Consider the following 22,287-nt stretch of genomic DNA (forward strand, 5'->3'; position numbering starts at 1 on the left):
CCCGCTTGAGGAGGCGTATTAAACACACACACACACACTCTGCACCAAAAGATAGAGGAGACAGATTTCATACCTCCCCATCCCTAAAGACCAGTAACCTCAGTTACTGTTAACAGGAAGTTCTCTCTTACCTTGACCAGTTACCCTGCCAAAGGGCCCAGAACACCTTCATTCTGTAATGCGAGTCGTAGTGATAAATGCCATTTCTGAGCGAAGAAGCTGGGAAAGTTGTTAACATCCCCTTGCTCCAGAGCCTTTTCCTCTTGACACTTAAGGATCTTTGGAAATCTCTTCTTTCTAGACTTTAGTGGTCTTGTAGTGAAACATCAGTTTCACCTTAAAGACGCCACCATAATTGAAGAGAAAAAAAAAAAACACCACCCAGGAAAATTAACCTATATAAACATATGCTCTACAAATAATTAAATAAATGGGATATTAGCCTACGCTGGTGGGAACAGAGAGCAACCACTGCTGTTCAGCAGCTACTGAGTTGGAGAAATATTCTCAATCACACTATTGAATCATAACATGTAATCTTAGAAAATGTTTATTCCTCTTACATTTGTGTCATCAGCTAAGGAGCAACTTAAGGAGGAAAAGCAGACTGATACTTTTTTTGTAACAAAACACAAGGAGTGAGATAGATATGTGTCTATCTATACATTTATATTTGAACTTAGTGAGATGGTTTGTGAGTTACCTGGTGTTACAGTCATCTTCGAATCTTTTTCTTCTTCCTGTGACATTTATTTTACCCGTTTGCTGTGTGCTCATCTGGTACAATGAATATGAAGTATTCCTATAGGATTTGTATTAATTAACTGGGAAAAAAAGTGGCTATTCAGTAACCATTAGATCATTAGAGTTTGTAGGGTGCTTTTAAAGTGAATAACAAAGCACTTAAATTGAAAGCCTTTTTCCCCCTTCAGCATATAGGTAAGGTACTGATAAGTCACCTGCCACATTCAGCACCACAGGCACCTTTCTGCTGGTGGAGGCTTTGGCAAGGATTGCCTTTTAAAGCCAGAAGCACATCTCCACTAACACCCTTGGAGACACATGAATTGTGTCCACAACTCTTAATTCGTAGGTCTGTTGATATTGTTAGCCAGCGTTCCTCATACTTTTGAGAAGCATTTATCAGCAAGAAATTAGTATCTGCTCTTCTTATAGTCTTTGGTTTTGGGAGGATGAAATTCCTGGGTTAAAAGCTAATCGTGCTTTATTTCTGCCCTATAATTGGCTCCCTGACGCAAATGTACAGTGATGGCAACTACAAAGAAAAAGCAGAGTATTCAAATGCAGAACCCTTCCCCTGCTCACTTCAGAAACTGAGGCTGATAGAGGAGCCAAATTAGGGAAAAAAAAGTATATTATTTTGTACTTAGCTTCATTTCCATGCCTATGTTAAAGCTACTTTGAGCTATTTCAATCATACTGTTTTCAAGTGCGCTAATCCAATAATCAAAGAAATTACACAAGATGAAGTGTCAGTCAAATCATTTGTTCATTTAACCCCCTCTAAACTCTACATGTAAACTATTTCCATTATGATGCTTCAACATTTTGGACTTCCTACCCATGTTAGTTCTACCCCTCTACCCTAGCCCCTCACTGTTGTTTCAATATAAACTCCCTTTTCCATCCTTCATTTAATTCAGCTGCTCTTCTTTGCCATCTTCATTCAGCCTTTGACATTTCTTCACTTGTCTAAAATGGATTTTCTCTTTCCAACTCATCCCATTTAACAATTGCTGTCTTGCTCAGATGACCACTTGCTCTAAACACCAGCATGTGTAACCTCCCTACAGAGCATCCTGCGTGCTCCTCCCTCAAAGACAGGTAACTCTTGGGACTGGTCTACACGCGTGAGTTTTGTTGCTCTAATAAATTTATGTTAAAATACACCAAAGTGCCACTTGTGCGTGCTGTTGTGCTTCACTGTCACCAGCCAGCATCGGTGACACATGGTAGCACAACCCATCAGCTGCTTCCCCAGCTATGCCGGCAATACTCACTGGTGTCTCCTTCCCTTCCAAGAGAGGAATGGTAAGATTAGTTTGCATCCTTACTGGGAGGTTCTGCCTAGTTTGGGGAAAAGAATAGGTTGGGCTTAAAATGGTGGCTTTTTGTGGGAAAGGAAAGGGCCTGGCCTCCCTCTCCACCTTCTGGTGGGGATGCTGCTCTGAGCTGCTGCCTCAGAGTATCTGTGGCTTCTCCAGGTGAGAAGTTGGTATGGAGCCTGCCCTCCCCCCTCGAGTGGAAGATTGAGGAAGATTGTACCTCTGCAGCCAAACTCCTATTTCAGCCTCTCCCACATACGGTGTCTCCACTGCTGGCGTATTTCTCCACATTGGTCAGGTTTTCAGATACAGGAATTAAACTCTGGCCTAGCTCTTTCTCTTCTCCATTTAGGCTTCAACTAAGGTGATGACCGCTTGCTTTCACTTCTTTGACTGCTCTAGTGGTCTTGCTTTTTCAAGCCCCAAACGGCAAAGGCAGCTGTGATAAAATGCATGTAACAGCTGCTGTACCCCATGTCCGCTCTCCCCAGCCCTCAGCGCATCTGTATCATCTGTCTACAAGGAGATTTAAGCTCTCTCTCAGCTTACTTGAGATGGGGCACAGTGAAAGCACATGCACAACTCCAGACAGCTGAACTAACTCAGAGTAATTCAAAGTCACAAGTTGGAATTAAGTGGGTACAAAACCAAACCCGTTTCCCCTTTTTAAACTGAAAAAACATTGAAGTTCTCTTCGAATCTTCCCAACCCTAAGCTGCATTACAGGAACTGTAATGCAGGAACAAGTTGGCATTACAGGAACAAAGTTTTATATCAAGCTTTCACTTAAAGAAGTGCAATTTCCTCACAGACCTTTACATGCTCTGTCACACGAAAAACCAAGTAGGCAGTTCTCTAGCACTGGTTACTGCTAATTCGGTAGTAAGGAGCTTCCCCTCATCACCACTTAGAGACATCAAGTTTCTCCTTTTGGGGACAAATTATCGGCAGTTGTGCAAGTACCACAAATGAGAAATCTCCACACGACCTTTATTTCTCTTTAGTTTTGTAAGAAGCTGAGATCCAGTTAAACAAGGTCAAATTGCAATCCAATAAATGCTTTCTGTTCAGAAATATTTGGAGAGTTCTTTCTACTGCAACACTTTCTAATGTTCATTAAATATAGTGACTTTTTAAACAAGATTAATACAAAGCTAGTCCTTGAAATAGAAACCATCAGTAGAAGGATCTTATGCTAATAAAATATGCAAACAGGTACTTATAACTGTACAGAACAGAGACCTTGTATTTAAGTAGAACAACTGAAACAACCTATTTTTGAGGCTATTGAAACTCCAGTCTAATCTCAAGAAACAGAATGAAATAATTGAAAAATACCACCAGAAACTGAAGTTACTTATAGTCCTCCACTTAAACCACTGAATTCAAAATAAAAAACTCTTTAATCAATGAAAAAACTATCACCGTGCTTTGTGTGTGTGAAATCGAATGGTTTAAACTTGAGTGCTGCTGTCCCAATTAGATGAATATTCACAGTGGTATGATTTTTCCCTTCTCTGAAATGTTCTGCCAACTGTGTAATTTTTAGGTGTGGAAAATGCTTTTGAACCACTCTAGGTGTACATTTGATACAGAACATAGTTCTTTGTACAGCATTTTGATTTGAAGACTAAGGAAAATTATCGGGCACAAATCAGTCAAGGGAAAAAACCAGCAAATCGCTTACAGAGCTCTTGCTTAAAAAAACTAAAAGCAGGGGAATTTAGAATGTATTTCCCACCTTCTTAACAGATTATTTGACCACTTCTAAACAGGGATGAAGGTGGTTAAGAAGAGGGAAACAACTACTTCCTACATTTTTAAGGATACTGAAGTACTTGGAGAACATTGGCACAGAAACTATATTACACATGTACATTCACTTGTAAATATTTTTAAAGTAACTCCAAACATTAAAATGTTGGCAATTTTACAGAATCCCATTAAGTATCAGTCCCAAAATATGGTTATTTGTAGAAAAAAGCCCCTCTATTAAAGTATTTGCATTTTGTAAGGTTATTTAGTGACATTTGTTGGCCACTGACCCATACCATTTGTCTATAATTTCAGTTCTTTCTCACAACACCTAACAGTGAGTAAGTGATGCAAAATCACCTGGAAGGGTCAGGAGGTAACACCTAATTCCAATTTTTATGAAAATAGCCACTGAAAGAAGTATGTTTTACCTGCTTTTTTTGTTTCCTGTTTTTCTATCTTCTGAAGCCCCCACAACTATTGATGAACTGTTGACTGGCAAAGAGAACACGGAAGGTGAGCAAATAGGAAACTGCATTTTAGATCAGAATAATCTGCCTCACACAAATTTACCAGGGGGTTTTTTACCCAGTGTGCCTAAAATAGGTATGTGATTTGCTTATTGCTTAAATCTGCAAGAGTTAATAAAATCCAGAAGAGAGAATCATCAATAAGTATGCTATTCGAGATAAATACAGATATCAGACATCTTACCTAAGCTTTCCAATTTCAGCCTGTTTAAGCCCAAATACCATTTTCATGACACTACAAACTTAATGACAAAATAACATATGGCACAATAACTTCTCCAGCAAAGATACGTGAACGAGAAAGTATTATAGAGTAAAATCTGACCAAGTGGAATGTTTGCCCTGACCTAGATACAAACCTAGAAAAACCCGAGTATGTTTTCTGTTCCTACTTTTTGAAGTGTAGCTCTAGGAGATAGTGTAGGGCATTTCCCACTCTGTAAACTAAGGTTTCTGTAGGTTAAAAAGCCCAGGCCCTGCAGTTACTTAAAACATCAAGATATCAGTGTGCTAAGGAGCAAAGTAAGTACAATGCCAAAGAAATACTGAATTGAGCAATGGAGTTAGCAATGCTGATTAGCAGAATCTGTTCTTTTGTCTTGGCAAAGTATCAGCAACTCACAGGATTCTTCAAATGTAGGTCTTACTCACAGGAGCAGTCCGCGTCCAGCCCTGCCCCATCGCTGCCGTTGCAGCCGTCCGATACTGGAGCACAGTCTCCCCCCTCTGTTACCTGATCCGCACAGCAGCCAGATGTACTCTGGCTGAGGCAAACCTGCGCATCATTGTCATCAGTATCGTAACTGGCAGGACTTGTTTCTTCTGACGCTCCGTCATGATGGGTACCTCTGTCGTTGGTCCCAGCTACCTCATCTCCCAAGTCTATGACATCATCCAGCTGCTGTTCTGGATCAGGCTTGGCTGATGTTGAGATTTGTGCTTCTAAGTTTCTTGTGTTCTCTGTGACCTCAGACTCCTGCTTCTCCTCTGCCATTTGCTTCTCTCTAGTACTTAATTTAGCCTTTGTGGATTTCTTCATTTGTTTATTGTGCATGTCTTCTTTGGAGAACCTCCAGTGAAACTGCAATTAAAAGATCCAAATGTTAAAGAGAATCTCACATGGACATTTACTATCCTGAGTAGAAATGTTTTTATTATTTATTTAATTCAAAGACTAGTTTAACCAAAACAACCTAAGATGAAAGAAACCTGCATGACTAAAACAGACGGCTTAAGATCATTTGCGCCAACATGTATTTACCCGGAGAAAAGAGACTGATGCATTCTGCTTCTGCTGTTTCAAATGCCTAGTGGGTTCCTCTCCACACGCTGTGTCACTGTTGAGGCCTACAGCACCCTGGCACCCAACCTGCACTCTGTGCAAAGTAAGACTATGCAAAGCTGCACAAGTGCAGACAGAGGAAGAAATCCTATGGTGTTATTCCAATGTTTTTCACCAGGTTAACAGCAGAACTAACATCATACCCAAGACTATACCCAAACAGTAAAATACTCTGAACTAAATGGACTTTCCAAGGAAAGCCAGGCCATGTTTCATGCCACTGCTGAGCCACCCTACACATTTGCTATGTCCATGTGAATGTGCACAACCATTTTGTCAGCAGTGTTCATGCTGATGGAACTCAGGGATGGGTTAGGGGCTGATGTTTGGATTGTGTAAATAATCTCATCAGGACATTGAGGAAATTCAACCGTGGTCCAAAAGCCATTTTGCCAGAGCAACCAGGTCTGTGCCAAAGTTGGTCAAAAGAAAGACTTGTGTTCATAAATTTTTGATCCAGCTATTTATTCCTTAAACAAAAGGTCATTCAAAACCCATTCAGTTTATTAGATTTCAAATATGGAGCAATGTTCTTTCCTTCTGCTAGACAGAACTTAAAGTACAACAAAAAGGGGAAAAAAAACCCCAACCTTGCTTTCACAAGATTCTTCTTAGATTCTTCTTGGTCTTACTTAGAGGAAGCTATCTTTCACTTAAATATCACTACAGTTTAGAGAAAGAGGAAAGATAACATCTCTATTCTACAGCTCAACTGTTTAAAATTCAGAGACACTTGAATATTTTCCTCTTTAATTTGCAGAAGCACTGGGAACTCAAAGCTCCCCTTTAACACAAAGCTTTGACAGAAGGTAAGATCAGGGCCCTAAATGTGTTAAAGATCAAACTGTAGGAGACTCTGTGTGTACGTGCAAATGTATGTATACCAAGTCAGGTATTTATACTATATTTCACAGAAATACATACAGCCAGTTTCTGCTGAAATAAGCATCCCTTTTGTGTGAAGTGAATGAACACGATTACCTTATCGCTGACTGAATATTGCACTAATAAGAGTACTTCTGTCTTACGGAAAAGTAAATTGTACCACTGCTTGCATGTTTCCTTTTCTGCTCCTCTGGCTAAACTAAACAGCCTTTGGTTGGTGTGCATAGATAGGATGAATCAGTTTCCAACACTGCAATGTCCTTTTAATCTTATCAGCCTACTTCACTTCTCTGAGGGGTTATCTATAAAGATTTTAGACATACTGTATCACAAGTTAAAAAAACCCTGAGAACCTATGACATTATACCTGCAGAATATTCAGCAAGTGAAGCAAATGCTGGGTTTGGCATCTCTGATGTGATTTACAACAACCACTTACAGATGTTGAACCAGTCTTATATTCTTTATATAACTACAATCAATGTACCCCATTTCTCCTTGACCTCTGGTACGAAAATGTGCTGTAGTGATTTTTGCCCTCAAATATGTCTGTATCTTTAACACTGCCAATGAGTAAATCCTTTGTTTTGTCAACCAGATGTTGTTAAATACGTTTTTATATCTCCGAATGAAAAAATTTAAACAAAGTTTTAAGTCATCTGGATGGTATGCATTTGTTATCATAATACAAGAAATCAGTATCATACTAATTTCTCTATCTGAAGACAATCACTTAGAGGTTCCCACCCCTTCCATTAAAACCACACACAGTGGTAAGAAAAGAACGACCAAATACAGGCACTCCAACCTTTATCCCTTTACTCACCTGAAAACAAAAAGAAAAAACTAGAAAGATGAGCTTTATAACACATTCACAGAATGCTCTGGGGTCCGGCTTCACTAATGAGAGAGGGTAAATCCTAAATCACAGCTGTGTTCCCAGCAGTCCTCTCCTACTTCGGTCAGTTCAGACTCTCTCCTGGTCTCCACCATATCTAAAAGATTACTTTCACAGAACCAGGCTTCAAAACAGTGAGGGCTTTATAGATTAAAACTATCTTTAATTATCTAAAATGCTGGGTAGAATGCTCCTAGTGCTCAGCTCTGCTTAGCATTTCCAGTCTCCTACTCTAGGTCAGCTTCTGCAGGGCCTCACACACACTGCTCCTTCAGGTGACATTTGGCTGGCCAGCACTCACGTAACTCCACAGAGCTAAATAAAAATGAGGCTGTATTAATTAGCAAACTTTTCATCACATGGTTTCAGAGATCTTTTCCATACTTTACCTGGCTTTTCTGACCCCTCTGCATACTGAAAGGGCAAGGCAAATTTGAGTATTATAGGAAGGTTAGCACTTTCCCAGTTTCCCGTCCCTGTATTTCCCTCCCAGCTGTAGAGTATGACAGGTTTGGGAAGGGATTCCCACAGCAACACATTTAAAAATGCGAATGCAAATACATATGTGTATCCACATACATACATCATTAGCTGTCAGCTACCTTCTCAGATAATTTAGCTGAATTTGGGAGGCTTTTTTTTTTTTTTTTGTTAAATTCTAGCAGAATCGCTTAACTTTCACACAATAGATAGAAACACAAGCTAAGATCAGGCCTACATTGTGTTAGGCTCTACCAAAATACAGAGCAAGAAAGAGAAAGCAATTTAAACCAAAAAGACTGGCAATAGTTGAGAGAAAATACCCGGTTTATCTAAAGGGAAATCTACGTCTCTTCTGCTGCCATGCGTTCAACAGAAAATGAAATATAAAGAGTTTTAACATCATTTGAGCAATTTTTGTTTCTTTCATTTGAACAGTTCAATTCCTTGTGTCTTGCTACCGTATTACAGAAACATCGAATAGGCCATTTTTACTTCTACGGGAAATCAATTACAATATTAAAATACCACTACCAAAAAACAAATAAACAAGGACTCAAGGTTATTTACCTTAGATTCTCTTTTCTTTGCTTTCTGGGGCAAAGAAGGTCTCTGAAGAAATACAATTTGCTTTGTAGATAAATTCCCCTCCCTGAAAAGAAACAAATGCACACTCCTGAGAACGAATTAAATTCACATCCAGCATCATTCAAAGCAAAAATCCATCTCAGAAGTAATTTACTTCTGCAGGTCAAAGAAGAACAAAATTAAGAATGACCTAAACACTGCCTGTCTCCAGTGTCTTTGAGCAGCCTGGTATTTTTTGGGGAAAAAAGAGCAACTGTTCTGCCTGACAGAGGCTGTCAGCCTGTGACATACTTTTGCTGAATGTTTTAGCATTAGTGTGTAAACACAGAATAAACTGTTTGGAACAAAAATCAAGAAACCCAAGCGCCCCAGTGCCTGTGTCACAGTGACACTGGAGTGCCCCCTCCCTCCTGGGCACGGATCCGGAACGGGCTGGGTGGTCCCTACAGGTCTGCGGCATGGCAGGAGGCACAACCACATGCCACCAGCAGTTAGACTGTGTGTGTCCTTCTGCACTGTCAACCTGACCTGTGTTACTGAACTTATAAATGGGATACAGAAAGCTAGAAGAAAACCATATATACCTTTAAGAGACAAGGCTTATAAATCATAATTGTGATTTTCTATTCATGCCTATATTTAAATGTATAAGAAAAACTTAAATATCATTTTTTCCTCAGCACAGATGGCCTTTACTTTTTAGGTTTTTATGTGTAGGAGTAGTCTTCATCTAGATCTCATAAAGAACTGGGCATATTTTTACTCTTTTAAGATAAAAAATCATAGCCGATTTTATTGGTGTATATGTATATAAATATATTCCTGACCAGCGAAAATTCAGAAAGCACCATCTTCATGATTAACAAGCTGGATGATTTTTTTTCACCACAGTTATTAAGAATATTTTTAAGTGATTTGCGTTTATATTTAAAAACTCAGAATATTAACAATAGTGAAGTAGACCACAGAATGATTATATATGCAAACAAGGCTACTAGAGTAATGATACACACCAATGTCACACGGTTCTGCTCAGCTAGACTGTGTGTAACAGCAGCATTAGACAGACAATGATTAAGAATAAAATTGCTTTTCTTCAGATAGGCAACATCTCACTCCAAACATTATCACATGTTTTGTCTTTGCTCTAAGAGGAGATACTGGAAGATCCAGAGCAGGAATTCTTACAGTCAAGTTTACAGAGAGGCAGGCAATATCCAGAAAATTCATGCAGAAATCATACTGCCACCTTGCAGTATTTTGCCCACCAGATACGTGCTTCCTGCCACATGTGGCTTGTGATGCTCAGAAAACCCAGAGAACAGCTGCAGTGGGGTCTGCAAGGGCAGCCACTGTGTGTGTGCAAGGAAATCCACGCTGACTGCACAGAGCATTGCTTGTACAGACTACGGTGCTCATACAGCAACTTCCCTGGCCAAAAGACAGCACCCACCCTGTCCTACCTGTTTGTCTTCACAATTGGAGTAGGAAGCACACACGTCAGCTGCCAGCCGTACACGGCAAGGGAATTCAGCAGCGGAACGTAATCTGTCTGCACTTCAACTCCCTAGGAAAGAACAATCAACAGTCAGTGGCACCACTTGGATTGTGACATTCAGTTTGACACACAAAAAACCCAACCAAACTACAAGAAAAAAATATGCGTGTGGATTTTCTGGGAGGGAGAAAGGGTTTTTGTACTGAAGTGGGTCATTCCGCACGTTCAGCTAGGCAGGAAGGAAAACGTTCAAAAACATAAGACACAGGACCAATTGCCTGTACATCGCAAACTGTTAAATTGAGTTTGTTTAAAATGGTAAACATCTGTGATCTTGTTTTTACACTGCCTGAGTCATCCATCTAGCTTTAGATGATTCCAGATCTGAACAGCACAAATTCACTGTATTTTATCAATTATCTCCCCCTAAGCAAAAAGATATTCCAGTAGTTTAAAAAAAAGACATTACTTTGCTCGGAATGTGTGTCTATGCTAGTGTAAATCCTTGAAAATCTGTACTGAAATCAGTCTAGTTACTTTGCCATGATGGATCAAGAGCAAAACAGCCAACAACAACAACAAAAATAACATGTAAGTACAGATCTATTCCTTTTATCACCCCCAAATACGCATCGCTTCCTTGTTATTCTGAATCAGGAAATCTGTGGGCGAGACCAAAGCACTGCCTTTCAGTACAGAAGTCTGGCTCCAGTGCAGATCTACCCAGCCGAGCCTTGCTAATTCTCTTTATACTAAATGGCAGACCCTGTAATTCACACAGAAAGAACCACTGGTGGTTTCAACAAAGATTGCTCCAGTGAGGTGTCTAATTGCCAAGACTTCCAGTAATCTAACAAATAGATGCTAGAGCATATTTACTAGCTTTTAATTTTAATAAACACAAAGCAGGCAAATGGTAACTACTACTCTCTACAAATATAACTATATTCCATTGGAATGACAATTATATTTGCCAGAAAGCTCAGGCACTTACTTACACTGTTTCATGTGCACGCAAGGAGCTTTAACTGCCAATTCTTAACACTGGGTAAGGCACAGCAGTTTTGCAGCTCAAAAAAATCCATTTATTCCACAGTAATAAAATAGTCATTTGATCAAAACTAATCCAAATCCTGCTGTACTTATTTCAAGGTATTTTAGTGAATTCCAACCTCAGCTATTCCTTTCTTCTAAGGAATGCAATTTAGGTCACTTGATATCTTTATAACTGAATGACTGCCTGACTATACCTATTAAAAACCTGATCATGACTGCAAATGCAAATAGCTGAAGAAGCTGTATCATTCTTATTTAAAAAGGAGAACGTTTTAAAAAGCTACTCCAGAAAGTGCATGCAAAAGAACACTCTACTAACATATCTTCTGATTTCAGTACAGAGGCATTCAGGGGCTTGCAGAGATACGGCTACTATACAACACCATTGTGTACAGACCAGAATTGCTAACTCCAGGAGAGGAAAGAGATGCCCTGCAAGAAGGGAGCAATAATGCGCAGCCTTTGACTCATGTCCTCTGAAGTGAACAGGACTTATCCCACAGCTGTGATTGTGGTAGATTCAGAGTCTCCTCAGACTCCCATTTCCCTCCATAAGATGGATATTTCTGCCTTCTTTCCAGTTCTTAAAATAGAGGGTCTAAAGGCAATGCAAAAATTACGACATATCTACATGCCTTTAAGAGCTAACATCTCAAGAAAACACAGTAACATATTGAGATTTATGAGACTGGTCAACAACGTCTTCCAAAAATAAAAATATTCAACATGAGCATTAAGAATAAGGTCAGAGCATCCACCATCATAAGCCCACCACGAGGTACCTGGAAGAACACATAAAATGATCTGACCAAAACATTCCTTCCATCAAACAGTGTTCTGCAGAGGAACAAACAGAAGGAGCTCACTCATTTTGAGGGCGGAAGACTAGCAGGTCAGGAAAGACTGGCACAGAGGACTTGTTTGTGCCCCAAGCCACATCTTATGTTGCAAAGAGGATTTCTGTTTTGAATTCATTGCCTAAGGTTGGCAATTAGCAAGGAGAGCCTTCTCCTTGCATCAGAATGCGCAATAAACGTCAAAAATCAGAGGGAGATTACAGCAATGAGGAAGGACATCAATACCACGCAGAGCTCATTTGGCTGCTGCAGAAGCCAAATTGTTTCAGGGACGCGCCATCACTCCTGCCACAGCCCACTGTCCCTGCAGGCTCTGAGTGGCGAGACAAGGCTGGCTTTGGACTTGTCTGACCTGTCAGGATTAAGCATTCATCTGCAGCAGATGATGCTGTATTTCACAACCCCAATGGTGCAAAAAGGAAAAGAGCTGGTAAGCACATTGAAAAGTGTAAAGTTATCGGAAAATAAATTTAAGGTTAAATTAAAGTGAAGTGGGCTTAAAGAAAATTTTTAAGAAGAATGTGGAAATGTAAAAAACTCTGTCGAAAGAGTGCTGTACAACTGTTACAAAAAGGTGACCTCTTACTTTTCATATGTGCTGGTACGAGACACCACAATCTCTGTGCTAGGCAGTTTGGAGGAAGGAAACGTATACATTATGCAGAGGTGCACACCTCCTCCGAGCTCCGCATGCTCTTTAACAAGCTCTCTCCGCCTCTGCATGACGCTTTGCTGGAGGCAGACACCGCACCTCTTCCCCAGGTCCCCAGGGAAATAAACTACTCCTAATAATTGGCTGCGTTTGAAGATGATAGACAAAAGAAAGAAGTCACTCCTGAATAAACAGGTGTAATTCATATGGGCTTTAAGCTCATAACTTGCAAATACAGGTAATTGAAGCTTTCTTTAAGACTACAAGAAATGATTTCTCCCTCTCCCTCCCCCCCCTGAATCATTGGTTGTAATCTTAACCCAAGACTGGAATTTGTGTGCCAGCAGGATCACGGTTGTACAGACCTTTAATTGGTGTCATATTAAATGCTTTCCAAAGCAAAAATGATGCTAAACAAACAATACACTGAGGGATGGGTGCAGAGGAAAAGAGTCATCCTGTATTTGTTTTATATTTAATAATTAAAATTATTTTATCTACTATTATTTGAGACAATAGAAATAAATTTTCAAACATACAGTTCCGTAAGATAAAATTGCAATGCTCTTTCTACCTAGCAAATATTGGATTTCAACGCCAGCAGAAGTAGAAAGTACGTGCCAGAGCCCTACTGAAAAAAAAAGTGTTCAAATAACGCATCTCAAACTGGGAGACATTTCATTCAGTGAAAGGGTGGAAAATTTTAATTAACTTGCTTCCCACTCTCCTGTGGATGATAAGTAATCTCTGATCACACCTTGAGTGTCAAGAAGCCAGAGCATATTGAGCTAGGTTTTTCCTGTGACTTGCATCACATGAAAAGAATTAATTTTATTTATAGTTGTACTGTTTTCAGCATTTTCTCCTTTCACATTTGCTGCTCATTAGAAAAAAAATTATAAAAAAATTGTAACAATAATATCTAGGGCAAGCCACACAAACAACTGCGTTAACAATTTTTCTTTTCTTTTTCCCCCCTACTGCCGCAATTTTAACCACAGCAAGATAATAAACAAGACAACTACTAAGCTCCTGTGAGACAGAAGTTCTTTAGAAATCATTCTTTCCTGGGTTAAGTGAATGCGATTTAGTTAAAAGGCAGCTATGGATCGTCACTATTTAATATTTTTTCCAACATGGATTAAAGAGTGGAAGATTGAAAATCACATTAAATAAACCTTAATAAAATCTTTATCAGCAAATCCTAACAGACTGCATACTAAGATCTACAGACAGATGGCAAAGAGGATGGGAAATAAAAAACATGAGTTGCTTTTAAAGTGTAACCTACTGTTTGGTGAGGAAAATGGGCAGCACGTTCAAACCCAGTTCCTTATGAAAAAAATAAAGGGGAGAACCCATGAGGGAGGCAACGTACACCCCCAGCTGGGGCTGGTTACCAGTACCCACCACTGCCAAAGCCAGAGTTTTCTGCTAAGGCACTGAAGGGAGGAAGAGGAAGTGGTGAAGACATGACTTGCGCTTCAGTGGAAAAGACGAATAAAATGAGATAAATTGAATACATGGGCTGTGTGAGAATAACCTGGTAAAAGCGTGCTGCAAATGTTTTATGTTTGCCCTAACAGACAACAAGGTGACTAAATCCAAGCTCTAAATTTGTGAATTATTTGCCTTTTCCCTTTCAGACTTCGTCCAAAAGGTAATTTCTGCTAACAATATAATATTATCGATCCATTAAAAACACTTATTGGAAGCAAAAGAGAAACTTCACAAGTGTTTCAGTACTAAAAGTTGAACTATGCTCCTCTAGTATTGAGGTGCTCCTGAATTTCCATGTGTAATACACCACAGCACCTCGCTAGCAGACGCTCACCACACATCCATTAGCTGTAAAGCGCAGGGGTGTGGGACAGCTCCTGCAATCTTAGAAACCACCAGTGGCTTCTGGCAGCAGATGGGTCACTGACCAACATAGAGTGGCTGCCAAATTGAGACCTTAGTGGAAAGTTAATAGAACAAAAAGTAATAAATCCACAGACAGGCTTTTTGCTCATGATTCTGGGCATATGTAATTTAGAGTTATTTATGATTACTTAATATATGTGAATTCATGCACTGTGAAATATTTTTGAGACTGTAAGTCTGTAATACTCTATGGGGTAGCATCCTGTTAAGACAGTTCTGTGATTCAGATGTATCCAGTCACCATTTCAATACACACAGAGGCTGCTGAGTAGCATTCACATCTGTCTCCACATCTAGGCTAAAATTTAAAAAAAAACAGCCAAAAACCCCTCCTGTGCCCACAAAGCCCACTTCTCTCCATCACTTTTGTGGATGCAAACCTACTTTCTAGCATATGTATAAACTAATGAAAATATCTGAGTGCTCCTGATACTGCCTGCACCTGTAACACAGAAGCCCATTTGCACAGCAACACAATGTTGTGTTTATAGAAGCACGTGATAGGTAGCAAAAGCGGCACAAGGTGAACGTGTTGACATGGAGGGTTCTCCACAAAGCAAGCATAGAAGCATCTTATGAAATGTGTCAAACTTACCATTGCACAGGCAACGCACACATGATAGGACAACACCATGTAATTGGCCATGGAGCACAAGAAACATGTAATCTATCAGTACATTTTCTTAAATAACTCTGGCATTTTTAGTTTCACAATTCCTGCAACAGTTGTGCACTGTACCTTAAGGTGAGCATTGATCTCACTGTTTGGTCATCAACTGTTCTGGGGAAAAAAACCCAACACAGAAAAACTCTACCTGAGAACAGGTATACTCCAGGGGGCCTTACCACACACAGCTTAATCATCTCCATGCAGCTTCCCCAACATAATTTCCTTTGGTTATAATTTATTCTCAAAACAAAACTTGGCATTTGCAAAATGGCTTTGTGCACCACTCCCACCATTATGGAACTAATAATCTACTTCCATGAGATAAATGCAGCTGAAGCACAGACCCTCTACTGCCACCGGTTCAGGCAGCAGGAGAGCAAACGTTGGCACTGCCCTTCATTTATGTGCAGGCTGTGTAGGAGATTCACGGGGTCCCTGCACCTGTTTTTCTTGCCCCTGAAAATACTGAGGCCCCTCCCAAACCTGCCTGGCAGCAGCATAGGCTCAAAGAGGTGCATTAGCCAGGGCACTACCGTCTGCCCAAAGGTGACCTCCTGGTAAAAAGAAACATGACTTGTGCCCTGTGTGGTTTTTCAGAAAGTGTGTAAGAGGACTGAAATACTTTTTCACAGCTTGTTCTTAAGTGGAAAGTTTAGATCTGGTATGCTCACTTTTTCCTGAAAGATTTTATGGGTGAGCAGGTCTTGTCACAAACCTAAGCAAACTGTGACAGACAGGAAGTGAACATTTTTATTCATACTGTTTTAAATCCTGTGCTTTTCTGCCTGTTTACTTCAAGTACCCTTTACCCACGTGGAAGAAGTGTTCATATTGTTAGACATTCAATACTGCCAGGGCCACAAATAGTATCAGGAAAGTTACAAGTTCCTATTGCTAGATTTTATTATTAAATTTATCAACAAAACCAAAGAAATATTAGCCTGTAGATTTTCATCCTGTATAGAGTTCAGTAGACAAATATATATGTATATATGCTGCTTTTGTATCTGATATAAAAGAATGAAACAAGAATTATAAAAACCTTTTCAAGATAACAGGCTCTTGAAGGTTTTTGTTCAGCTTTTCTTAAAATGCAACAAGGGGCAAGCTGAAATATTATGCCCAGGCAACATATATGTCCTTTGGGTGATAAAGAGGGTCATGAGCACAAGTGCTTTTCATGCCCATCATCATCAGCTGCTTTGCTGACCTGGTCATGCCTTCCTCCCATGGCCAGAGACAGCAGAACATAGCTTAAACGACATATGACCCAAATCAGATTTACAGACAAATCAAATCCTCATTTCCAGACAATTTGTTTCAAGGCTTACATTAAGGCAACTTGCAACTTAGGCTCAGCAGAGATCATTTTTAAAATCTTTTGATATGTCGCACTTTAAAAGGTTTATCATGTCCTACAGCAGACACTGACCCCATTCAATTCTGTTAGGGAAATCACAACACCATGATGTATTTGAGATTTTAATTCATGTCAGTACACCAAAGATATGGTATAGCAGAAAATAAAGAAGTGATGAATCACCAGCTGAAGATTTTCAATGAGCAAATACCTGTAAATTAAGGACAATATTTTCAAAATGAACAAGGCTTTAGAAGCAGAACAATGCAGAAATCTAAAATAAATGTAACAGCATGCAATTTTACAGACAGTATTAGTTATTTTGTCTTGGGCAATGGGGAAGAAAAGGTGACAGATTAGAGTTGGGGAGAGGGAAATCATGCAGGCTCCGATTAATCAGAACTGTCTATCCATATTTGCCTACACAAGCAGAATTAAAAGCATCAAACAAGTTTTAGGGCTAGATCTCAGAGGCTGCAGTGGAACTAACATGCCCTGACATTTTTAGAGTTAAAGTGATAAGGAAGAGAGCAGCATTTTGTCATTAGACGTCCTGTGGTCATTTGCAGGGGATCCCACAGCTCTACTTTGAGAAGAAAGAGTTAAATTACTCAGAGCTATTACATCCTGTCTGCTGCTTGGCTTGGCGGGACCACATACTGTGACAGCTGCGAGCTTTACATCCTCTACAAACTGACATTTTACACACATACCAAGTGCATCACACTGTTCAGCTTGTTTTCTCTATTAGCCTTAGCAATTAAAAACGCAGCACTTTCTCTGCTAAGAGGTGTGCCAATCCCTCTCTTTTGCCTTTATGGTTAAACAGCAAAACTTCACCTTTTCATTTAGAAAGGTTCTCTTTTTATTACTAAGGGCATCGATACATGCTACATGTTTTCCTTTTTAAAACAGCTTTCTTTTGTTGTGGCTGAGATTCTTCTGTTTGTTTCTTCTCCTTAATTGGGATACAGCACAATACATTTACATTCAGTTCAGACCACATCTGAACAAGTCCATAGCTTACCCAGATAATCAAAGCTGATACAAATTTAAAATCAGGATCTATTACACACATTTATCTCATGCTACCCATCAGGGCTTCTTCCACTGCCTTGGTACAAACAAAAACGACAAACGGAAAAGGTTAATCTAGATCAGAGCTGAATCTATACCAAAAAAATAAGAAAGTCTACATTAATGAGTCATTCCACTACTCCATAATTATCTCTGTGATAAATATACTTTGAAGTACTTATAACAGAAACAAAGCCTTTACTGGCTTTCGGACATCATCTGTCACTACTGAACTCCGTCTCCTTCCCTCTACATCCCGTTTTACAATCCCTTCCTCTGCCACTGCATTATTCCACGTTTACAGTAAATAAAGGTGAATTCCAATGGTGTGTAACAGAGACATGGCTTGGTCTTCTGGGCACAACACTGGGCAAGTGCCTACAGATCCACAGGCTTCTAGTCCTTCTTTCATTTGATGACTTTACCTACCTCTGCCTATTAAGTCTCAGAAAGCAGGAGGCATGAAATATCCAGGCAGTTATTTAAATGTCAGGAGAAGAAAACATAGGTGGTCAGTTGTGCTCTTCCGCTAAATGAGCAAGACCTTTGCAAGAGTTCCCCAGTGCCTCAACCTCCTTCCTACAGCAGGCCTTTTCTTCTCTGTATTCTTCCACTTTTGGCTTGTGGGTAACATGTTCATAATGTCCCCAGAAGAGGGGCACTTGATCTCAAAAGAGCAAAACTGCAGAGAACACCCAGCATCCAAATTTTAAATTAAGCAGAGAACAATCTGATCATATCGACAAGCTGTGTATATGTCATTTTCTGAAACTGCACATATTGAATCTTATATCTTATGGAACAAGACACTCTCCATATTAGCCCTCACACAGACATGGTGTGCAGCCGTACAGCATCTCGTGACACACCAGATGGCACTGGGAGGTTGATTCCTTAATCTGTTGACCAGCTGTGTCTCCAGTATGGAATTGCTAGAATTGAAGGCAAATGATACTCCACCTACCAGGGCTCTAATGCTTCAAGAGGCCCTTCTAGTAGATACTCTTCTGCTGTGTCCTAGTGTTTTGGTCACCACTCTGCCATCACAGGATCCCTGTTACCAGATGCTGTCCTTGTCATGTAGCTTGATATAAACTTTCTTGTGTCCACACAGAGCAAACCTCAAAGAGGTGAATAGGGCCATTATTCATAAATCTGTTGCAATATCCTACTGAGACAGAGGACTTTTCACTGGTTGTTTAATAGCCAAACTGGTTCACACCAAGAATCCATTTAACTCAGAAAGCTGTCTCCAACATGGCTATAACTGACGGCTAAGGAAGAGTTTTATAAATATATCTATATATATATCTATATATATATCTCAGGGCAAGCGTGTAGGATACCTGCTGCAAATGTTTTGTGTACTTCCTCTCAGCATGTCTGGCTTAAGTTTATATGGAAAGGAATCCAGTTTGTGCAATATGAGACCATTCTGTGATGTTAGGAGAGGCATATTAAGTGAGGAATATCAGAGGTTCCTCAAAATGCAGTCCTCATCTGAATTAAAATGCTTGTATGTACACAGAGATGGATAAGGCGGAGCAAAAACCAGTATCACTTCCACCTGAACCCATCTAAACTTCTTGAACCCGCAGCATTCTCCAGATCTGTTGCCTGCTCCATAAAGAATTCCCTGAAAGATCTCCTTTTTGTCTGCTTTTCACCTGGTTCCAACTAGTGCCATTTGACAGTCCTTAGTTCTTATAGTGGAAGAGATGGCAGTCAATCCCTATTTACATGCCTCCCATGATTTAGGAGACCTCTACCTATCACATTCTCTGCAACCCTTCTCTTTTCCAGGCTGAAAGGACACAGCATTAAAGTCTTCCTAATATGGAAGCTGGCTATATCACTGATCATCCTCACTGCTCTGCTCTTTGAACAATGACAGTGCTAACACAACCTTCTGAAACAAGGCGCAAACTGCGGCTTTTACAGCAGTATGTAGTAGCATATGCTTGCTGGTTCACCCTCTATTCCTCTCCTAACAGTTTTTAACATATGGTTAACATTAATGCCTCTTAACGTTTGCCTTCTTGATCAGCACTGACCTAATGCACTCAGGGAACCATCTGTCATTATCCCAAAACTTTGCTCCTGAGTGGTAACACCACAGTTTGACCCTAAAAATGAACAATAACTCACAGTCAGGTCTGTAATAACTGGAATAAAATTAAATACATTATAGGAATCATTTGTTCAGATGCACATTAGCACAAGAAAAGCTGCCATTAATGCATTACACTGTTCTTCAAGAAGTTTCTAGCCATTTCTTGCTGCACTACGAAGTAATTATCTAATAACAAAACTCTTAATCCTAGTCTCCTGGAATTTTACACATTTAGTCGAGCATCTGTCCCATTTTCCCTTAATCCACCCTTTTGGCATGTGTGTGCCTTGCTTGTCTGTCTTAGGATTTTACACTATTTATGATATATTCCAAGTGAAAAGATCAGGTATTGCCTTTATAGATACATAACATCTATTTCTGGCAGACGAGTAATCAAATAAAACAGAAAAAAAACCTTCTAAGAGTTACATAACACTATCTTCTTTTCCCCCATGATCTTTTTGCTTCAAGTCACAAAGAATTTTAAGCCCAGCTTTTCAAATACCTATCTGTGTATCAGATTCACTGTGAAGATCGGTATTGACTGATCTGATCTAAACAGTGTTTCTTCTGACCTGAGTGTGCACTTGGATCAATGAAAAGGCAATCTAGGACACACATGGTTAGTTTATAGGGACCTATCCAGAATATACAGCTCTTTCCGCATATGAAGAAGGTCAGGTTAGAACGAAGCAAATGCAGTTATCTGTATATTCCTACTGCAGCTAAGCCTACCTAAAGGACCGCTTTCTTTAGAACTGCGATGCTACAGTGACTCGTGTGATCATGTTGCCCTGACAACCAATGGAGATCCTCTTTACAGTTAATCTAGCAGACATCTGTATTTTTGGGACAGATAGCCCTGAGTTTCATTGCTCACCACCACCCACATTTCCTACCCCCCCCCCCCCCCAATAAAGTACAGAGATTATCAAGATCAAAAGTGCACCGTACAAACCTAGAGTGTGGTTGACTGGCGTTACATTGCATCCCTTTACCTCAGTTGCCTGTCTGGTACTGTTGAAGCACAGATGACTACATGAGAGTCTGTCTCACAGTCTTGGAGTCTTTTGATTTACAAAAAAATAAAATGAAAACTGCACACATACCTTCAGGACAGTCCACTGCTCTACAACAATTGCATCATAGCCCTGCATGGTTTTACTGTCTTCCACAGCAACATCTTCAAAGAGAAATACTCCATCCATTGTACCATGTAAAGAATCTATGAAAACAGAGAGTTAACTGTAAGCTTTATGGAAGGCACCCGATGTGTAGTGAGGCATTTGAATTCATTAATAACAAATTCTTCCAAGGATATCAATAAAAATCTGCATAGACCTTCCTCTAAGAGTCCAGCTCTATGAAATTAACGAGACTAATATCTCTAGCAATTTTTAAGAGCAATCCTACTCTCTAACAGCAAACCTCAGAGTCCACTATGTTATTCCAGAGTTTGTCCTCAAAAAACACAGCTCTTCCATTTTAGGCAGGCAAAATTAATTCACTCCTCAGTTCAGCAGTATTGCTCACCTACCTGAAGTTATACACACACTTTGCAGGCTAAAGACCATGTATTATGTCAACTTTTCAAAAGGGCTTTGAAGGTACACTGGTATTAATGACTATACCATTCATTCACACAAGTCAGAACCCTACATATGGATCAGTCGTTGCAGTTACAGTGATCTACATGGACTAAGGACGATCTGGCATATCTGAACGGTGTGAAAGACAAGATACATTCCTAACTATTTAATCAATTTATGAAGGCATTTTGACCATCTGGTTTAGTGCCTCTCTATTCTCATTTGTATTCCCAGCACGTTCAGCCTTTTTTCAGACAACACATACTACTAAAATTACTTGAGCAGCACTTTCTCCTGCAACTTAGCCGTATATTCCATAATCAGCAATCACTCCTATATACAAGAACTCAAGTTTTGTCAGCTCCATGACAGAACAGAATCAGAATAACTGGAAAAAAAAAGACTTAACCTTTCTTTGCTAAAATAAGCCTAAATGATGAAGCAATAGAACTATATTTAGAAAAACTGTAAATAAGCAGTACTGTACTCTTTATGAACACAGAAAACTCCTCTCACATTGTCACAAAGTGTGTTTTTCAGCCTTTCTAGTTTAAGTAATACATTTACCCTGTATGACATTATAAAGACCTTGGTCATCCCCCTCCTAGGTGTTGTCTTTTGCATGATAGTTTCTTTACATTTGTAGAAAAACTATGTTCCTTGCACTGTGATGATGTATGTTTTTTAAATGCAACCAGACATGCCAAACTGGCAGATTTCTGCACTGACAGGAGAATCTTCTGGATATGTCTGCTTAGCTGTTTAATCAGGTCCTCCCGCTTTCCCGGGTGGATGTTATGAGGTAAAGAAATGCCAGTGCGAAGGCATCGCTGCCTCCAAGGGAAAATGTATATCAAACTCAGAAGCAGTTTCCACAAAGGAGGCACTGAAAAGGATTAAGAGGCTTCTTACCTCTTGAAGACACTCTCAGTCAAAAGCTTCTGA

General features: G+C 39.8%; 1 protein-coding gene across 1 annotated transcript in view; it reads right to left on the reverse strand.

The window, feature by feature from the left end:
* Positions 1-2,707: 2,707 nt before the first annotated feature.
* The window catches only part of RFTN1 (raftlin, lipid raft linker 1), a 101,805-nt gene continuing 82,225 nt past the window's right edge, over positions 2,708-22,287 (reverse strand). Inside the window, exons 7-10 of the mRNA XM_074898087.1 lie at positions 20,863-20,978; positions 10,008-10,111; positions 8,527-8,608; positions 2,708-5,432 (exon numbers count right to left, since the gene is read on the reverse strand). Coding sequence (XP_074754188.1) covers positions 4,995-5,432; positions 8,527-8,608; positions 10,008-10,111; positions 20,863-20,978 — 740 coding nt within the window. The 3' untranslated portion in view covers positions 2,708-4,994. The remainder of the gene's footprint in view (positions 5,433-8,526; positions 8,609-10,007; positions 10,112-20,862; positions 20,979-22,287) is intronic.

The sequence above is a fragment of the Athene noctua genome, chromosome 2 (genome assembly GCF_965140245.1).
Source record: "Athene noctua chromosome 2, bAthNoc1.hap1.1, whole genome shotgun sequence".
In the NCBI taxonomy this organism is placed as follows: domain Eukaryota; kingdom Metazoa; phylum Chordata; class Aves; order Strigiformes; family Strigidae; genus Athene; species Athene noctua.